The sequence below is a fragment of the Acromyrmex echinatior genome, chromosome 9, assembly GCF_024713525.1.
Source record: "Acromyrmex echinatior isolate Ae372 chromosome 9, ASM2471352v2, whole genome shotgun sequence".
NCBI classification, from domain to species: Eukaryota; Metazoa; Arthropoda; class Insecta; order Hymenoptera; family Formicidae; genus Acromyrmex; species Acromyrmex echinatior.
The window spans coordinates 8,571,218-8,593,022 of record NC_141860.1 but is presented as its reverse complement, the minus strand read 5'-3'; the positions used below and the strand labels follow the sequence as shown (position 1 = coordinate 8,593,022).

General features: G+C 33.5%; 1 protein-coding gene across 5 annotated transcripts in view; it reads right to left on the bottom strand.

Annotated features, from left to right (window-relative positions):
* The window catches only part of LOC105149070 (uncharacterized), a 51,047-nt gene extending 35,721 nt beyond the window's left edge, over positions 1 to 15,326 (bottom strand). For 2 of the 5 annotated variants that reach the window (XM_087409155.1, XM_011061219.2), the window contains exons 1-2: positions 14,530 to 15,326; positions 12,013 to 13,163 (exon numbers count right to left, since the gene is read on the bottom strand). In XM_087409155.1, the coding sequence (XP_087265281.1) occupies positions 12,013 to 12,962 (950 nt within the window). In that variant the 5' untranslated portion in view covers positions 12,963 to 13,163; positions 14,530 to 15,326. The other 3 variants (XM_011061218.2, XM_011061220.2, XM_087409154.1) reach the window with 3 other exon arrangements.
* Positions 15,327 to 21,805: the final 6,479 nt, after the last annotated feature.

The window sequence follows — 21,805 nt, the reverse complement described above, 5'->3', positions numbered from 1 at the left end:
TAAAAAGAAAAGAACTTTGAAAGAAAAAAAAACTAGAAAATCAGAAAATTCTAGAGTAAGATGAAAACTAAATTCCGTCAGAATGTATTATATATGTGCTTTACCAATTCAATACAGGACGTATATTATACACATACAATATCATCAATACATCCATTACAATACCAATATTTTACGCACACATAAATCGTAAAACCATACAGAATTAGATGCCTAAGTATAATTCCATAAACTGTTCTTTCTTCGTGTATCTAGTAGTCTGTAGTGACCAATTTCGTAAGTACAGGTTGCTTTTATATCCAGCAAATATTGTCACGACTTGATAGCTTTAGACTGAACTAAAAAATAAAGATCTCAATTTTAAAAATTTTTGTCGTTCTCGGCATAAATTTTATGCTTCAGAGTATTAATGCATACACTTCAATTCTGAAAGATTTCCAAATCTGTAAAAGTAATATATACGATATCTCTTTGACAAAATTATTGCGTTTAATCGGTAAAATAGACTTTAGGATCTTCTTAAAGGAACAAAAAAAAATCAACAAAAAAAAACTTAAGAAAAAAAGCTAATTAATGAAATAAAGGAATTAAAAATTAATAAATTAAAAAATATTTTTAAAAATACTATTAGGTGTACAATTTTGCTTCCGTCGTTTTTTTCCGAAATTCGAGGCTTTATTGTAAAAAACTGGTTATACATTTATGATTCAAAGTATTGTTCATCGCTGGCCACTACTTTCTCCCATCTTTCGGACAGCGTACGAATCCCGCGTCGAAAAAACTGGTCATCTTTTGAGGCAATCCACGAATCGATTCAATTTTTTACTTCTTCATAAGACCGGAAGTGCTGGTCAGACAGGCCGTGTGCCATTGATCGAAACAAGTGATAGTCAGAGAGAGCAACGTCTGGAGAATACGGTGGGTGGGATAGGACTTCCCATTTCAACGTTTCCAAGTATGTCTTGACCACTTTCGCAACATGGGGTCGAGCATGCAAAATCACTTTATCGTGTCTCTCGTTGTATTGCGGCCGTTTGTCTTTCAATGCTCGGCTCAAACGCATCAATTGCGTTCGATACTGATCGCCTGTAATTGATGATTTTGAGGCGTTTTGAAATGGCTTGTTGAGTCACTCCCAATGATCGTGCCAATTTTTCTTAATTTTGACACGAGTCTAGATCAGTAATGCCTCCAATTCTGCATTTTCGAAAATCTTCTCTCTTCTTTTCTTTCGCTATGCCGGTTTTCTCAAAATCACTGTTCTTGAAGCGTTGAAACCACTCACGACACGTTCTTTCACAAAAGCGGCCTCACCATAAGTATTTGAGAGAATTCGATGAGCCTTAGCCGCAGATTTCTTCATATTGAAGCAGAAAATTAAATCTCCCGCAAATGATGAGAATTTGGCTCCTAAACTGATATTTTCAATCGAGAATAACTTTATGATGCAGACACAAATCGACTAATGTTTCTATAAGGTTATGTTGACAGATGCCCAAGTTTATTGTATGACGTCTATGATCTATTTATTTTGACCACTTACCGCTAAAGCCATCTAGAAAAACGACGGAAGCAAAGTTGTATACCTAATACAAAAATTTTATTTACATCATTTTCTATTTATTTTTAACATAACATTTAACATTATAATATTTCTTTTTTTTTTATTTAATACTCCTTTTTGATTTTATAGTTAGAAAAATTTTTTAAAAAGTAACCGGGAAAAGCCAGAGAATTTTTTTTGTAACAACTTTGTAAAAAAGTTTCTATTTACTATATATAATTTAAAAACAACTGTTTTATCCGTCTTAATTAGCTGGTGTGTTAATGCTTATACAATTACAATTCATGCAGATATATTTATGTATTTTCTCTAACATATACTCGTATATACCAATATGCAAATACTTATATTACCAACAATTTGTAAATAAATAACTTCTTTTTACGTTACATAGTAACTTGCACTCGTAAAATTACATTCAAGAGCATTAAATAAATTATATTTTACTTTTTCTCTCTTTTTCTGTAAAAAACTTTCCATTTTTAAAAAGTTCTGTTTCTTGACTTATTTTGAACTTTATTTTGAAAGGTTTACAAACACAGCAGAATAGCTAAATATTTTTATTTAAAGAAACCATGTTTTATTTGAATCTTTTTCTCAATTTAACGAATAATAAAAGAATCCTAAATAATTATAAGAAGAACTTTTCGTTAAGTACTGATTATCATCAATTTTGTGAATCAAAATAAACTATTCGGTTAATAAATATAATATTTATATATAATAAAAAAAAGGCAAAATAAACCTTACATGCATTTGTAAATTTAAAAAATTTGAGAATTATTTAAATAATAGAAAATAAAGAAAGACTTTTTAAAATGTTCTAAAAGCGTTTTTAATTATTATATAATCTATTTCAAGAATTAAATAATTATTAAAATCATAAATCAATTTAAATTCAAGATGTTTTTTATGTAATAATTTAATATGCTTCATCATCTTACGCAAAAAGAAAAAAATTAAACCAATTTAATATAAATATAGCATTTGCTCTCTACATATCAGATAATTAATCGATAAGTAAAAACGGACTGAACACAAAAAAATTTCTTTTCTAAGAAAATTGCCTTTTCACTAGAAAGTAGAGATGATTCACAAACGTGACAGATAAGCAGACAATAAAATATAACATAATTTCAAATAAAAACACTTGTAAATCAAGTAGTAAATTAAAAAAAATATTTTTTATCCTTCTCTTCTAAAAAACTAAAGTACTTTTTGCTTCTCTAATATAGGTTTATATTCGTAGACCTCTTCCATAGAGGTTCCAATGCTTTTTCGAAGGCTTTATTGAGTCGCTCATTACGAACAGAAGGATGATATCTTTGGTACACACGGATGCGTTAGGTGGTTCACCCCTTTCTCTCTCTTTCTCTCTCTCTCTTTGTCTTTCTTTCTCTTGAGAGACAAGTATACCACTCACGTGGTTCCTCTGCTCCCTACCTCCCTTTCTCTTTTCGCCTGCTCTTCCTCTCATCGTCGTTGGCGAAAGAGCACAAAAGAGAGAAATAGATGAAGAGAGACGAACCGCGCGGTTAAGAGAAGAGAGGGGAGACACCCTTCTTGAGGTGGGGTCTCGGCTACCCCGCTGCTACCGCTCTTCGCCGGGATCAATACCCACCACCCCGACCAAAGTCCAAGCCACCCTCTCCCTTTGCCTGCGCGCCCACTCTGTCTGCCTGCCAAACCTGCCAAGTCGCGCGCTCGAGTCTCCAGAGAAGATTTCTATGAGCGCCGGTCTCTTCAAACTTGCGCTTCTGCGATCTGGTCAATATATATGAAAGGATCGCTCATTCACGATTCAGATCAAATAAGTCAGGTCAATCCGTTTCTTTTAAACTGGTTCCGAACTAAACACTTTCCGCCCGACGTCGCGTCGCCGACACGACGCGGCATCGACGTTAACTTCGACCTGTTGCTCATATGAGAAAAAATCCACTTATTGTCAGCGACTTAGGTTTAGTCGAACAATAGTGAGAATACATTCTTTTTATAAGTTGTTCGTACATCAACCAATATGTGTGCTCTCGAAAGCCTAGTTTCACTCCGGATTATTTACACGGCGATACGGGATAAAACACGTGATGGTCTCTAAGATCCTTAATATTGGCGACATATAAGGACTCATGCTATAGTTTTACTTTGTATTACTGTATCACAATAAAATGTGCACTATATATACACACACAGAAAAGATATCATTCTATTACTAAGAAAAGTGATTGCTCACTTTATTTTCTTTCTTGTAAGTAACGATTTAAGAGTGCGTTCACACTTTGATGGAAAAACAAAAAGCGAAAAAGCAACAGCCAATCAGAACTTACGCTGGTAGTCGATAATTTCGGCTTTTTGTGCTACTTACTACTAGTGCGAATTCTGATTGGCCGCTTTTCCGCTTTCTGCTTTTCCGTCAAGGTGTGAACGCGTTCTAATGGTTATCTTTAACAAAGAAGATTTTCCTGATTATGATTTTAAAATACATTTATTACAAAAATTTTAAAAAAACTCATTATTGCACTAAAAGAAAAGATTGGCTGTTGCAGTAAATTAGACGGTAAATATGACATAGCATTTTTAAATTGTCTGTAGCAGCCAATTTTTGATAGCCAATCAAAATCCTGTACTGACATTGCAGATAGATTAACACAACTAAAAATTGACTGCAGCAATCAAAAATTGGCTACTGCAGCCAATTTTAAAATGCTATGCCATATTTACCATCTAATTTGCTGCAGCAGTTAATCTTTTCTTTCAGTGTGTGTATGGAAAATAAGAATTTATCTTCTTTTAGAATATTATAAAATCGAAAAAAAAAGTGACTTTATATTATAAGCAAATAGAATTTACTTCAATTTAATAATATTGATTTTTGTTTTAATTTAATATTAGGTGTTGGAATTAATTCGTAGCGTTTTACAAGTGATGGGAAGTACTTTCATTAATGTATTTTTTAATGCTCATGTGAAATAAATAACATTCTTTCATTAAAAACGCTACGAATTAATTCCAACACCTAATAATATATTGAAATATTAAACTTACTAGGATGCAAAATAAATCTGACGCTTATGATGAACTTATAATAAATTTGCGAATATGAGAACTTCTAAAATACTTTTAACAACAAGTAATTATTGCTTTCGTTGTACAGTATGCATTTTTCTGAGTAAGCTCAAGGCATCTCCAATCATGTAATTAATAAAATGAATAAATATTCGACACCAATATTTCCTTATATTAGGACGCAAAATTAAAATTTAATTGTAATTTATATAATATTCGTATCATTTAAAATGCATAATGAATGGAGACTCAAAATTGCGATTTAAATGCGTGGAGAAGAAATGAAATGTAATATTACGATAAAGCACCAATTATGCTGCATTTACGTATTTATCCATCGGCACTGAATGAATTTACGGTCCTTCTCTCTCTCTCTCTCTCTCTCTCTCTCTCTCTCTCTCTTTCTCTCTCTATCCCTACAATAAAACACCATCCGAAAAATCCGCGAACACTCCACTGGATTCCTAATGAAATCTATTTAGAATGAGCATCGTAAAGAAGAGGATCTGGTTTCACATTCGGGTTTGACGAGTAACAGACGAGGCTGTACCTTTCGTGAACGTATGAAATGCAGCAGTGAACGCATGAAATGTACCAAACTCTAATACAGGAAATTGTGCAAACAATATTGATGTAAATCCTTCAATTTGAGGAACGCTCGATTTTGCCACGATTCTAAACTTCCTAAAGTGCGTTTGATTTTGCTGATAAAAGTCAAACAAAGAATTTCAAACGGAACATCATAATATTCGTTATTAACTTTCTTGGATAAACACAATGACTTCTTTTTAAATTTGATCTCAAAGGAAGATAAAAGATAATAAATTACAAAATTATATTTGTCAAAATATAAACAACAAAATGTCTAAACAATATGTCACAGATAGATTAATGATGTCGACACAACACTGGGTGCATCGATAAACGAAGAACTCAAAAATCTCGAAATAGTATTTTGTACGTGTTCGCCATGATCTTGGTTTGCTTCGGGAAACCTGCTCTATCCAGCTCTCGTTATAGGCGGCTGCGGCGGCGCAAGAGGGGTTAGAGTCCGTTCAGAGGGCGACGAAATTGCGAAGGGGATTGCCGGAGGGGGCGAGCAAGAGTGAGATAGAAGAGGGACTGGAGGGTGGGTTGATACGGGATGGCGACGATGCTGGTCATGACGGTGGGTGGCGGATTGGTGATGGTGATGGTGGCTTTGGCAGTGCGCGATGGACGGTTACCGGCCGCTGGGCCTCTGGATCACACACGCCGAATGACGTCACTCTCCGGCGTTACCAGGATACCAGGGTTCGGAAGGCAAAGAAGACGCACCATTGTCGCGCAGTGGGCTTCGGATCTCCGCGCGATTAATCGTGATTGGAACTTACGACGTTTCGTAACTTGATAATGATAATATGAAGAATCCTAAATCAAACAAATGCCTAAAATCTGACAAAAGTCAAACCAGGGAAATTCTTGTAACACAAGCCTAGCGTCTAATTTGTTCTGAGAATTAATTTCTTGATTTTAATAGCCGATTTGTTTTGTTCAAATCGATCAATAGTGTTATAAAATAAACGAACGTAAAATTAGAATTTTTAATAATGTATAAGATTGAACGAAATAATAGTTGGTTTTATATCTATCTTCTCCTAGAAAATTTTTGAAGTCTACGCCTATGGCTCAACCCTATTCCAAAGGCTCAACATTGGAAACGTTACAAATAGATAGGTACCATAGAATCTTGATAGAATGAACACAATGGAAAATTGAAAATAACTTTCGATTTTAACTATTTTCGATTCTTACAGATAAATTCAATGCTTTACAAAAAGTAAGACAGATATTCTATTCATACTTTAAAATATATTATTTCTTTCAATATTGTATATAGGTAATATTTTTGCACTCAAAAGTAAAATTTCTATTTCGAAAAATCTAATAGAATTTTCTACTTATAAATTTTGTAACAATAAAAGTGAAATAAAGATGTCAAATTCGACACTAAGACTCCTATTAATTTAAATAATACTAAAGAACGCTTACTAATTCAAACAATAAATATAACAATAAAGAAAACAGTCGTTAGAAGTCGGCATGGTAAATGAAGCGCTTATATTTATTTAATTTATAAATATTGAGAAAAGTAAAAATAAAAAGTAAACTTCATTCAACAAATACTTTATCATATCTTTCAATGTTCAAGTTCTGACGCAGACAATATTTCGTAAACAATGATACACAATTTAACAATCGGAAAAATAGATCAAATTTCTTAAATTTATTTTATGCGGAGTCGATTTTTTTTGTTAGTTTTATACAAAGGGACTCGAGTCTGCAGGCAGACTACTACAGTCGAAAAATGCAAGGTCAAATGACCTTGAAGGTAGAAACACTTTTTCTCAAGAGAAAAGAGTCCGAGGCAGAAGAACCTTCCCGAATTCCGCCTTAGTGGTACCATTACACACACCCTGAACACATACTATATAAAGAGAAACATACGGCTGTGCGTGCGTTCATATGAAAGGGACGCACACTATACGAAAACACATAGTCATCATTCCCATCACCAATATGTGGCTGTGGTTCCTTGCCATGGAACTTATGAACAAAGACTTTTCCTTTTTCTTCAAGGTCTTTAGATGGTCAACCGCAAGTTCAAATATGTATTTGAACACGAGAAATCCAATCTAAGTAAGAACAGTGTTGAGTCGTTGGATTCATTATGGATTTCATTCTTTTCTTTTATACCATAATGTCCAGACAAAACATATTTTTTAACACTTGATAAATATCAAGAAATAGAAATATCAACAATTTTATTATTGTCTAGGTAATATTTACATCGATATTAATAAAAAGCAACCATTAGCCTTTACTTTCAACGCTTTGCCATACCTGAACGTGCAAATTTTAAATGATATAATTTCCTAGCTTTAAATGATTATAATATAAAAATTATTACAGCTTCGAAATTTTGGTATTAGAATTTAATCTCAAAAATAACTTCGGGAACCTACCGGGAATCTTGGCAGATGATGCGTTAGGTCTGAAACATTTTGTATGTGCACTTTTAATCTGTCTAAGATCTTTTAAGAGAATCCTAAAGTAAAGCCCAAACTCCGACGAAGTCATCAGAGGGCATCGTTTTTTCAAACGCATCGACATATCTTCATCTTCTTATACAATACTATCACCACACAAATATCTCACGCAACCATATGATATACACACGTTCATATCAATTTTCGTATAACAAATTCGTCGCGATAAAGCGTCTAAGTCTAATTCTAAGAACTCGACATTATTAATTCATTGCAAACTACGTATCTGTGGAGATTACTATTTCATAAGTACAGGTTACAAAACTTTCGTATCAAATGTTGTCACGACTTAAACAGTTTGAGACGTCATGTTACACTAAGAAATGGTGAAAAATCTATCAATTTCAAAATTTTTCGTAATTCTCAGCATAAACTCCACTTCACAGACACGTATTAATGCATATACTTCAATTCTTGAAAAGGATTTTCGAATTCGTGAAAGAGAAAAAAGTATTTGTTATACAAAAATGATATAATTTAGTCGGTAACACAGACTTTAGGATCCCCTTAAGCTCAAGTTAAGTTAATAAAATACTTTTCTCGCCAATGAAGCGTGTGATGCTGCTGTTGAGAAACGTCCATGAGAAAATATTAAATATCGACGAATGCAGAAATAGAAAGACGTGTAGAATAGGGCTGTGAAGTCGAAGGGCTGAATCGAGCCCTTCGAATCGGTACCGGAGTGGTTTGGTCTCCGGTAAGCGGTGACTGCACGTAACGACCCTAGCGGTACCGTTTCTATGGTACCGTTCGTGGGGATTAATGCCCCTCTTGCGTCGTCGCAGCAGCTCTACTTTCATCCGGCGGCGGCGGCTGGCTGTTGCTGTTGCTGCTGCTGCTGCCTTCGCCGCCGCCGCTGCAGGGTGAGACCAGCCTTGGCCTGGGACCATGGAAACTGGATAGCCTTCTCCGTGAAACACGCGCGCGCATATACATATTGGTCGATCGCGTATTATAATTATCTCAAGTCTCGGTTACGTGGCACTCCGAGAGGTACTCGGAAAAACGCTTGTCGATCCATCGTTCAAAAAATAAATCGCTTATAGTGACTCTTCTAGAAGCTACCTTGGATAACAGTACTCAGTTACCCATAAAGCTAATAAAATATCATCAATATAAAAATTCTATGGAACGGTTTTAATATGATAAGAAAGAGAAGCAAGAAGAAGGGAGCAAGCACATTAAAAAAAAAAACCAGTTTTCAGAAGAATGCGTTTTATATATAAATATAGAAACGTGCTTTAGATAAAACGATTCTTTCTAAATAGCTTTATGAATCTTTCGAAATTCCAATCAGTGTGTAGTAAAGCAAAATGTACAATAAAATTTACAATAAAAACGATAAAGCAAAGGTAAAATTTTATCAATAGTAACGACACGGTACATACCTAGATGCCGAAGAAAAGTCACTTTATTTAATTTCAAATATATATTTAGGAAACAATGATAACAAAGTCAATAGATAATAATTCTAAATCTTAATAAATAATATTTGTATGTTTATGGAAAAAAATTGTCTAGTCAACAGTAATAATAAAAAATAATAAAACCATACTAAGGCGTAAAAGAAAACTTCCTATTGAAAATAATGTATCATGGTGTTTTGAATTGTTGCCTTCTATATTGATATATAAGAAAATGACTCTGCTAAATTAAATTGTAAGACAGTTCCTCGAACAGTGCCAATTGGCATAATCATGGACCAAGCATGATACACAATCATAAAATAATCGTAATGTTTTATCGTAATGTTTTTGTGCTATTGCTTTAGCAGATTCAAATTGTTTTGTAGAAACTTAAATCAAAATCCGAATTCTTTGCATAAAACAAGAGATTCGACGTATTCATCTGAATGTTGAACTGTGCGCCATTGATTACGAAATATAGCTTGCAAAAGAATTTGAACATTGAAAGACATGATAAAGTATTTGTTGAACAAAGGGGATTTTACTCAAACTTTCTAAAATAATGCATAAATATATTAAGAAAAAGAACAAAATTTATGGATAGAGGATTCTGTTGAGTTTTCCCCGGAATAGAAATTACACAACTAAACTATAAAATGCCTATATAAAAAAAAACATAATATAGATATAACATTTTAGAGCATAAAGTAGAATCTTACTTTTATAAAGATGCTTTTGTGAAGCATTAAATTTATAGCTTTAAAAATCGAAAATAGACACTAATAAAAATTTAAAATTATTTTCAGTTTTTATTCTCATTCATTCTACCTAGTTTCTGATATGTCAGAAATGTTCAATTTCTACTTATTATTGGATACATGTATGTAGTAATAAAAGTGTATAATTATAGAGGAGATCAGATAAATTTAATCTAGGAAGTTGTTTATTACGTACACACGAGCAGCTTTTAACTGATTCAGGTGCAATGCTATATATTTTTTGTCAATGTATCGATGTGTAAACGCAAAGATCGTAGGTAACATCTTGATAACGATAACATCTTCATAGATGCAGTACTGCTCAACTGCGAGGTTACGCCTGGCGTCATCAACAGCATATTGTCACTGTTTAACCTTCGTGTCATCGAAGCATTGATACCGTGACTACGGTAACTGACAAAATTACTTATTTTCCCGTCTGTTTGAATGATATCTTCTGCAGGCACTAAGTGCATATTTTTTTTAGGAGAAAAATACATTTCACGATTTGTGTTCAAAAATAGATGTTCTCCAACGGACAACTCAACGGTACTAATAAAAAGTATTACAGAAATAAGTTTTTTCGATTTAAAGAAATGTTTCTTTGCTATACGGTTAAAGAAAAAAATTTCTTTAATTTGAATATTATTTTCATTTCTTTGATTTAAATATTATTTTCTAAAATCAAATAAAAAAAAAACTTATTTGATTTAAAGAAATTATCTTCAAATCAAAGAAATTTTTTTTTAACATATAACAAAGAAATATTTCTTTGAATCGAAGAAACCTTTCTCTGAGTGTATAACTTTACAGCAGAATTATCATTCCTTTGTTTCAAAAGAATTATTGTAATTTTCTTCTTAAACGTTTATTAATTACGACAGTTAAAATAGTGGAAAATAAAAAACAATACACAATGGACGACGTATCTTTTTGAAATATACATTATATTACTATTAAAATAGTAAAAAACCAATATAATAAGAAGAAGAATGTAATGCAGAAGATAGAAAGTTTTTCTTTGAAAAATAGATAGGTGAATTTTCCAAATTTATAATTTCTGATATAATTAAATTTTTCAAATTATAACACAGTTTTAAATTTAAAACACACAATGGAAGATAAGAGAGAAACAATTCTATTAAAATAACAGATGTAACTAATTTTAAATACACTTGTATTTCCAAATAATCCTCAAAACTTTCAAGAAAAAAAAAAATAAATAAATAAATTAGTGAATCTTATTCGTCACGAAAAACATATAACTATAAATTGATCAATTTCCTTTTAATGTGATAGATGATAAATAAAAGACAAGAACGTGGAAAAGTGGCGATATATTTGTGACAGAAATACGGAAAATGGATATACTACGCACACTATCTTGTAGATAAACGGAGATTGAAGAAGGAGAGGACGCGTTGCAGAAATAGTCATCCTGTTATCGACACCACCGTTTGCTTATCGTTCCACGGTCAATATTTCGCTCCCTCCGGCTTCTTTTTTTCTACAACGTCTTCACCTCTCCTCTCTTTCTCTACCCCGATTCTCGACGTAGTTAGCGTGCGTTTGCGCGTCCGTTAGTAGGCTCGCCACTTATCCCAGCTTTATCAGCCGATAACGCCAATATCTCAGCCACCATCAAACAGCGATTACAAGGAAAAGGAGTATTATTCGCTATATTGCAGAAATATCTTCTTATGTACAAAATTATAGCGCAGCCGATTATTAACGTGTTCCCGATGGTGTCAAAATTGCGCGAATTCTCATAATGTTTCGAAACGAAAAAATCGACATCAAAACATGAATTAAAAAAAAACATTTGTAATTTATCGAATTCTTCTGAATTTTTAGGAATTCTATCGTGCAAATAATATTAAGAAAATATATATGATATCTCTTTATAAAATATTGAAATTTTATTAAGAAACGTGCTTTTTTACGAGAGAGGTTTAGAGAACGATTATTTAACTTTTATTTAGCTTGAGAAATAAGAACAATTGAAAGTACAATAATTATTAAAGATGATATGTTTTAGTCGAGAAACATTTCGTTACCTTCTACTCTTTCATTCTCGATTTTGATTTTAACGCGGTTAGTAATCAGTAATTAATTAAACATATGGTACTCACCACTTAATACTCTTCTTTATAATGTTGTTAACTACTATCTTCAATGTTTTTTTGGGCGATATGAAAGGTGGAGAGACAGAAGTCATCTTTCGTTTTTCTGCCACGTTCGTCGTGTTCTCTTCATATATCTTAAATTTACTTTTTTCGACAATGGTACCCTCCTTGTTGGCGTTTACCACCGAGTTTTTGACCCATTCTACTATATGATCCGCGCGGTCAGTCGATAATGCAGAATCGCTAGCAAGCTGTTCTTCAATAAGTTCGCCAAATGCGGTCGGAGAATGAACAATGCCGATGTTTGATTTCTCTTCCGTTTTGTTCGAAGACCCTCTCGAGTCATTTTTGTCCTCTGCGGTCGGGAAAATAGTACATTCCTTCGCACTGTCAGCCACATCATCTTTCGAAACGTCATCTTCCTTCCTTACCGTTTGTTGATCTTTTTCATTATTCTCTTCGTCATTGTTTTCCGTAATATTATTAGAGCATCGGAGTATCTCCATCGCCAAATCTCCATGAACAACTTGTATGATCTCATTTAAGCTACTCTGTAGGGTGGTAGCATAAATGGTGTCATCCATCTTTGCTTCTTCAGAACTAGGTTCATTAGAATTGCTATCTTTGGTCTCAGATTTATTAGTCTCGGAAGGTTTATTAATCTCAGATTCGGTAGTCCCGGATTTAATATTCTTGAGATTAGTTTTCTCCTTCAAATCCCCATTACAATCGGTTTTGGAAGTATTTTGTTGCTGTTCAGAACTATGCAAATCTGCATCTTCGATTTTCTCTTTTTCAGCAATGCCTAAAGCTTCTTTAGAAGTAGATGGTTCATCGATTTTTATTTGTTCATGATTTTCCTTATCAAAGGAAACTCTTCTGTCGTCTGCTGTAGAAGTTTCTGACATGTTGCTTTCCACTGATTTATTAATATTTTCCTCTATATTTTCTGTCATTGTTATTAAATACTCTCAAAAATTAATTTCTCTCAGAATCCAACATTTTGATGATGAATGGTGATCTTTTAGTATTTTAGAAGATACGTTGTTACCATCTGAGTCTTCTTGGCCATCTCTCTCTTTTTTCTATCTCTCTCCTTTGTGTGGAAAATATTCTTTTATATTCTTCACAATTTCTTCTTCCTTTTTGATTTGTTCCTAGAATAATAAAACAAAATAAATCTTTTAAAATTATTATTTATAAAATATACATGCTTAAAATGAGATTATAATTTTATTTTTAATTATCATATATTGTATATTGATATTATTATTATATATTGTAGTCAACATAATTTTAATGTATATATATATTATTATTATAAAAATATTACACAATATCGCTCATTTACCATAACAGAACATAAAAATTATTATTTTTTAATTCCTTACAAAAAAAAAGAAAAAAACATTTAAAGATACATACTTTTATTCTTTCACAATCATTCAGTTTTTACATAAAAATTGCATGTCAAAATTAATATTACAAAATTTTAATGATTCAAAATATCAAACTTATTTTCGGAAAACGTTTTTTTTATTGTTCTTGTAATAAATAAGCAATATATCTCTCGGTAATAATTCCATGGATAATTCTCGTCGACAAGAAGAATTCCTACATCATCAAGCGAGTATTGTGAGGTTAGGAAGCGTCGTGTATTATGCAAGACACAATTTACCGCTTAATTTCATGTAAATGCAAATGTTACTTCTCATTTTCGCATGAAATTAGCCATATATGGATTCTCTGCCTTTCCCCCAGCCTCGCCTCCGACAATTGCGAACAATTGCGAATGCAATAATTATCGCGCAATGACATTCCAACATTCAATAACTACGCACGACCCTTTAATGAGCATCCATAACATGTTTTAATAGACTATTGTAAAGAATTCTTGCGTGAATTCCATCGAGATCCTCAAATACATGTTTCCACACAAATGATATCTTAGACAGATTGTCATTATTTCCGCGATGAAGAATAATAGCTTTCTTTTGTTTCGTATTTACTCAAAAATACATGGAAATTCCAAGGACTTATACTTGTAAGGCTGCCGATTATATATACATTCTTTTGTCACTTTTTTTACGGATTAAGGGTTAGTTGGAATCGAACTCTGTGACTTTTTTTCTACCTGAAATCTATAGAAAGAGAGGTCCTAAGAATTAATCTCCCACAGAGAGCGGCTTGTCCTATCGGGCGGTAATAAAACACTGATCTGACTTGATTCTCCTTTCTCAAATCGGAATCACACTTTGCGGTGTCGAGGTCGATCGTCGATTTCGGATTAATGTCGCGACGCGCCACGGACGTTTATTAAGTTCGCTGGGCGAACGTTTATTCATCTCGCGGACTGAATTAACATATCGCAATCGCAACTATCTGAGCCATCGCGGAGCAGATGCGCGCGCGAACGTCTAACCTCCGAGGTAACCGGCATCAACGGAACTCGCGGAACTCGAGACGCGCTGCTGCGCGAAGACGCGAGGAGGGGAAGTTGCGTCAAGATAAGATCCTACGTACCTCGCACTACTGCTCGGTAGAGAAGAAGTTGGTTCTTTGGAGCTGCGGAAGGAACTTGTGCGCGACGTATCAGCAGCTGACGTCGGCCGACTGCGTCCCCGCGACCGTGGAAAACGGACGATGACGACAGCTCGGATTCGCGTCGGAAATGGCAGCGGAGCACAGCGGAACGAGCGAACTATCGCCGGACTGTTCGCAACGGAACGACGTCGGACGTCGGACGTGGCGAGAGGGAGAAAGAGGGAGAGAGAGAGAGAGAGAGAGAGAAATGAAGGAGCAAGCGCGATTGCGACACGAAAAAAGATCCTGGAGAAACGCAAGAGCACATAGAAACACAAACCCGCGTACCGGCGAGGCTGGTGACCTTACTGAACTCTATCCAATCTAGAACCGCGCGGCGCTCACTGGCGCTTGCGAAACGTCACCCGAGAGAGACAACTTCAAGCGGTTATCGTTCTTTCTCTTTCTCGCGCAGTACAGTCCTTTGAGAAAGTTTACGTCGCGTTTGGTGATACATGCTCGGGATCGCGAAAATTGATTAAACTTTGACAGGGATTGTACGAAGCTTTCAATGCGCATGCTGTTCTCCCCCTCCCTCTCTCGCTCTCTGCTGATTTTTCTGCTTGAAAATAATACGTGAGTACATTCCAGCATGAACAGGATTCATTGGGTGACTTATCAACTGCTGCTAACTGGAGCGAAATTGATCTTGTTACTTGAAATTTACGCAAATTCTACAACAGTTGGAACGAGATTGTTTTGATCATTTTGAAAACTCAGGTGGAATTTTTATCTTTATGTTATATTAATTAATATTTTTAATGTTTAATGTTTAATATTTTTTTATATTTAAATTTTTTATTTTTGAAATTCAGATATATAGATGTACACTCGATAGGTATATTTTTTATTCGATTTCCAATCTCAATTTATTCTGAAGTTTTTATCAAGAATTCCTTCGAACTGAGTATAAGTGTTCTTGAACTGAATTTAATATTAATATGTAAGATTACAAGAATACAATAATGAGATCTGAAATTTTTACAGAAATCTAATTATTGATCAATTTAACAGTAATAGATGGTAATTATAATTATTATTTACATATTAAGTATTAAAAGCACTGTTGTCCAATACTTTTAGTACTTTAAAAAAGTAATTAATTATCGTCTTGCAATGTAATAAATTGGTATTAAATTTCTGTAAGAGAAGAAGAGTCTTACCGAAAATGGAACAGCAACAGCGTCTTTTTGATGAAGTTCATTTTCTGTAAAATCCGATACTTTAACGAAGTTTATTGAATGAAATTGCTGATAAAATGACTGTATAGTTAAATTTATTTTTCCACAGAGTTTAGTTACTACTTGTGTATAAATAGTTTTCGTTGTATCATTCGCGATAATTATTTATTGATTTGCACAATCATTTTGTGAAATATAATATTTCATAAAATATCGTTCGCATTCGATGTCTCGTTTTCGCAGCACTCAGCTTCATTGATGATTCGCTGACATAACGATTGTCTTATTGTCATAGTAGTCTTCCATTCGAATTCGATCCCGGTTCCGATTCCGAGGAAATTCTGACGAAAATAAAAATCGGAATGTAAGAGGAGAATTACAAAAACGTAAAAGAAACTTTTAGGAGACGAAAATAGAAATAACGAAATGTAAAAGAGTTGTTTACGCTTTTTTTACATTTCGTTATCTCTATTTTCGCCTCCTATCGTTTCATTTATGCTTCTTTTATATCTTTCTTCGTATATTCTCGACTTACGGTTTGATTTTTATTGTTATCAGGGAAATCACCAATGCATGGAACGATCGCGTATATTGTGAATTCAATTCTCCGCTGCTGTGAATTTTCATGAATTTATGCAAATTTGTGTGGATATCGCTATTATACGTATAATAATGTTTGTTTTCGAGATCAATGAAACACTGTCGTGTAACATAAATTCACGCGAGTTTATATAAAATATCCGTGTTCCATTTCGCGTTTCGTCGATTCGACAATAATATAACGAAACAGTATTGGTTGTTTTTATGAAACTTTTGTTGCATATATTTCATAAATTTGCCGGTAAATTAAAACTTGCTTAGGTAGAACAAAATTATAATAATATCGAAATTACATCAAGTAAGAATAATTTTATTTTGCACTTCAATAGAAAGATTTATTTATTATTTTAGAAAAAAAATCACAATTGACATCAGTTATATTTATCTTATAGAAATTTAATATTAGTACTAGCCAATTAATCATTTACTTTGAGTATTACAAGTACCATAATACTTTTAATACTCAAAATAAATGATTAATTGACTAGACTAGTATTAAATTTCTATTAATTTTTATTTTATTATAATTTTGTGTTCTATCTAGAAACATCTGAAATCGAATGTGAAATTTTAATAGAATTAAATAGATAAAATCGAGAGTTTCTTACAGAACTGGATTTGAAAAAACATTGTATCAGATATCCATGTTTTGAATTAAAAGAATGATATAATAACTGAAGACATCGAACGCGTATTACCTTTGCGATTATCAGCAAAAATGTAGAAAATAGCGATAAATTAAGGTAAATGGTAGCGATAATCAGTCTAATTATCGTCGTTTCTGATTGGTATAATGATACTCAGCAAAGGAATTTTTTGCGTTTGCAAAAAATCGATTTGGAAAAATCTCGGGATGAGGAGAGACAACGCTCGAGATAATTTTATAGGAGAAACACGACATTGCGGTGTTCTCGTATATTTACAGATTATTCGTAATTCATAATCAATAGTAATTATATATCTATATATATAATATGTATATATCAACAAAATAATATTTTAGTCATTTTTACGTCGCTAATAAAATCTAAAGGCTAAACAGTCACAGGGTCTCGATCATCTAAAATTGGTGACGTTTGCCTAGTCGCGGAATTATCATCATATCCGCTCTCTACCTAACAATAAATAAACAAACAAATACAAAATTTATACATTCCGCGCGCATTACCGCGCTAGTGAGGGTAATAATGATTAATATCGTATGCCACAGTCGCAGTTAACGAGATGATCTCATAATCCTTTCACACATGCTCTGTAAATCAAGAATTAATTATATACGTCGCAGATTATAATACAACATGTCATTAGCACCGTCTGGATTCAGATATGGAAAAAAATGGAACGTAAATTGATCAGAATGTCTAAAGAGAATTTTCTCCCGCAAATGACATTCACGTAATCCTTAAATCATCAATTTTCTAAATGTTAAAAGCCTGAGACAATTGATTAGCACTAGCAACAGAAATAGGAAATAACAAATTGCAACCTGTGTATATCAGAAACTGTATTCTCACATACACGATTTTTGATAGACCTGTTATTTCCTGTATCTTACATTGCTTGCGTTTTTCAATTGTGTTTCAGATTTAAAAGATATCATTTTTGTTAAAATTGTTAAGAACGCTCGAAGAAAGACGAAAAAGGAACATTGTTTTTACATATTATAACGTATAAAAACTCTCTCGCGCTGCTGTACGTCGATTATATGAGTTAATACAATCGGATTTTATATTAAGTCAACCTTGACCCCAGGCTTCCGCAATTAAAACTTCCATTCTAATTGGGAACGAGGTAAGGGAGTAACTGCAACCGACTACGTCGCGTTCGAAGCAATTTTTTTTTTTTTTACTACCACCAAGTCTTATTCTCGCTGATAGTCCTCTGTATGGCAGCGCGGTATCACTTTACTGATGGCGAAACGGGGACAGAACAGTCGTTGTCTTTGCTTTTAACCGCGGTGTAATATACCACGCAGTCTGTTGTCGTCGACCGGTTGTAGGTGTGTTAAAATTGCGGCTTCTTAACGGGGTCACGCCACGGACACGCTAATAACCACGTGCATTTCCGTTGGAATTAGAACGACCGATGTACCGCTGGATGATCGCCTCTGCGTTATCTGCGACCGTAGTAAATTGGACACAAAATTGCATCGTTTCTCTACCTCGCACAAACGGCTGCTGTTAGCAATATTTCAACTCCGATTAAACCATGATAGTTAATACGTCTTTTTCTCTACATCGCAGCCGCAGTTGTCGGCTTTATAAATGTACAAAGGAAGGTTTCTCTCTCTCTCTTTCTTTATGTGTCTGTGTGTATGTGTTTGTGAAAACGCGCGCGCGCGTGTGTGTGTGTGTGTGTAATTAATTCAATCATCGATGCTTATATAGTTATTGGCTCGCATAATTAAATAGTTGACAATTCTCTCTGATCATAGTAGCTCTCTCTGGATCGTAGCTCTAGTAGATATATAGCTGGAGAAAGAGAATTTTCTCCACGATCGTGAGCCATGTATTTCACACTGTATTAAATGTTAGACAAACCGGATGATGTAGTTCATTTCAGCACTGAGACTCGAGCCGATGTTTTCAAAGCAATTTTTATCATTACGTCGTATAGTATCATATTTTCGACATAAATATTATTGTATCAAATATTTGAAATAACATAATTTTTAGATAAGAAAGATATTACGAAATGTCTGATGTTATTCTCGGCTTTATGTTCCATTTCACAATTGACTTATTTGGAAGTATCTTATTGCTCAATTATGCGAAACATGGCGTGATTTATTTAACCCGAAATTCAAAAATATTTACAGTGTCGTAGGATACATGTTTCACGAATGGGACCACGGAATTTCGTTGATAAACGCTAATCCACATCGGAGACGCATAAATCCAGCATGAGAACTGCGTCAAATGCTGTGACGAGTGCTCACTGCGAGGAATTCTCCTCGTCGCGATGTTGAATATAATCAGATTTCAACTCCGACAAAACGGTAATCGGTATCGCGCGCAATGGTGTTTCGTGTATTCATACATATATCAACGTGCACATGGGCACGTTGTTTCGTCCGGACGCGCGTGTATAATATATACATCGCGTATAAAATATCTTTTCTCTACCTATAAATGAACTACCTACATGTTTTCGTCGTGGGCCCTCTTCACTATTCTTCGTCCCCCGTTTGCTTTTTTAACTACCAAATAGCACCTATTCTCGTCACGTATTTTACACTACGCATTTTTTTTCCTTTTTTATTTATTTTTTTATCCGTGCGCTTCAATCCTTGCCTTCTCAGATATTTTTGTGGGAATTATATAATACAACATGGGAAATACATTATAAGATACATATTACATACATTTGTAACATATAAAAATTAAAAGGTCCGTCAAAAATTATTGATATTCTTTTTTTGTGAAAGACGAATCGTTGTACAGTATTATATCTGTCGGATTGCAAAGGATCAATGCGCTCAGTTTGTCGATGTGATGATGGTCGAGTTTACACCAGCAACAGCACAGAAAAAAACGGTTTTGCTAAAGTATCTAAAAATTTAACTGAAATACAGATCTGAAAATAATTTTGTTGGACTATCAAAATAAACTGGTTGCTAGAAACTTTTTGCAGTATTGCACATTATACTTAAGTTTCTTACATAATTATTTTAATCCAACAAAATTACCTTTAAATCTGTATCTAATTAAATTTTTAGAAATTTCAATTTCGTTCCTCTTCTGTGAGCAAGTCTTCCGTCCTTTACATGGAATTTCATTCATAATGCGAACAACCGAACGGTATTAAATAAGAATTATACATTTACGTAATAAATAACCGACTCTACCATGATATTAAAGCGTGACTATTTTTAAAATGATGTCTCTGATATATTATTGTCTTTGAGGTTTTCCGGTACTCGAATGGAAATAACCGCGTGTATACATACGTGTATACATATAACAAATGATAAGTAAAATAGTCGTAATTAGTTGATCCTTTTTAAAACATTTGCGATATTTAACCGGAACAAACTAGATAAACCGCATTTAAAATAATTGTTTTTCATACTGCCACTTATAGCGCGTTGTACATAAAGAAATGATATAGCAAAAGAATAAAAAATAGGACATAAAAACACAATCATGTAAAATTCTCAGATTTATCTCAAATTTTTCGGTATAAATTCAGTTGACGTATGTGATTGCTTCTAAAACCATAAATTTCTTCGCGCTATCATGTGAAGTGTTATACAAAAGCGCGCATAATATTTGTTTTATATCAAAGTAAATGTTGTCCGATTAAGAATTTTTTTTCTTTCATAGGTGCTTTATCGTAAGACAATACGAGAAGACAATGTTTGCGAATTAAATTAGTAAATAGGAACAAAAACGCCGACCCAAATAAATATCAATGTAATTTTCCATGACACAGAAAATTGCATTGTTAGATTCGTAGGATAGCACATTTGCTATAATATTTGACCTTTCGTAAAATTCAACGCAACGGAGAGTAATGAGATTTTACGACGGAAATTAAATGCGGAGAATCAAACTATCGGAGCACGGAAGCTTAAAATGCATCGTCGTTAATTGCGCAGATGGAAAATATCGCTGCTTGTGTAAACTCGACTCATAAGTCATGAATATAAATATTTAATCGTGACGCACTAATTTCTACTACGCAGGTCGGGAGACTAGTTACGATCGCCGTGATGAGCAAAAATAAAAATATTACATGAACGTTTAGTATATTAACAGTAAGTTGGTAACAGACTGTACAAAATAACAACCAGAACGATAACAATCAGTAAGCAAAAGATATTGCACTAAGTAATACAAAACAATCGTATACAACTTTAAATATAAAACTGTACCTATAATGAAATATAAAACTGTACCTACAATGAAATATAAAACTGTACTATAGTTTGATTATTATCACTCCTTTCTTAGAGAGATTCACTAAGGTTCTTGTATAATCTTTCTGAAAAATCTCTTCCTGAAAAATAAACTGATTACTTGATCTACCTCCCACACAATTTTTTTAACTCATATCTAAATAATTAGTAACAGATAAACTTTAGCTTTACTTATTGAAACAGATAGTATATTATATACGAAAGACAGAGGAGCCTCATCACGGCGTTCGCATGTCATTGCACTTGTGTCAAGGGTCTCTACGGGGTTATGATAATGAGAGAGAAAACCGCGAAGTTTATATCGTAGAAGCAAGTGGTGTAGTCTTATAAAACATCACATCAATAAGTCCACATCAAAGAGACATCTTTTCTTTATTTTCCCCCTATAATTGCACATCGTGACAAATTAGTCAGTGTTCTGGTCTGTAACTTTATTATAATTAATATGCTTGTTGCATAAGTCTTCGTAATTGCCCATTTGATGTGTACATTTTTTGATACTGGTGGTCCTAGT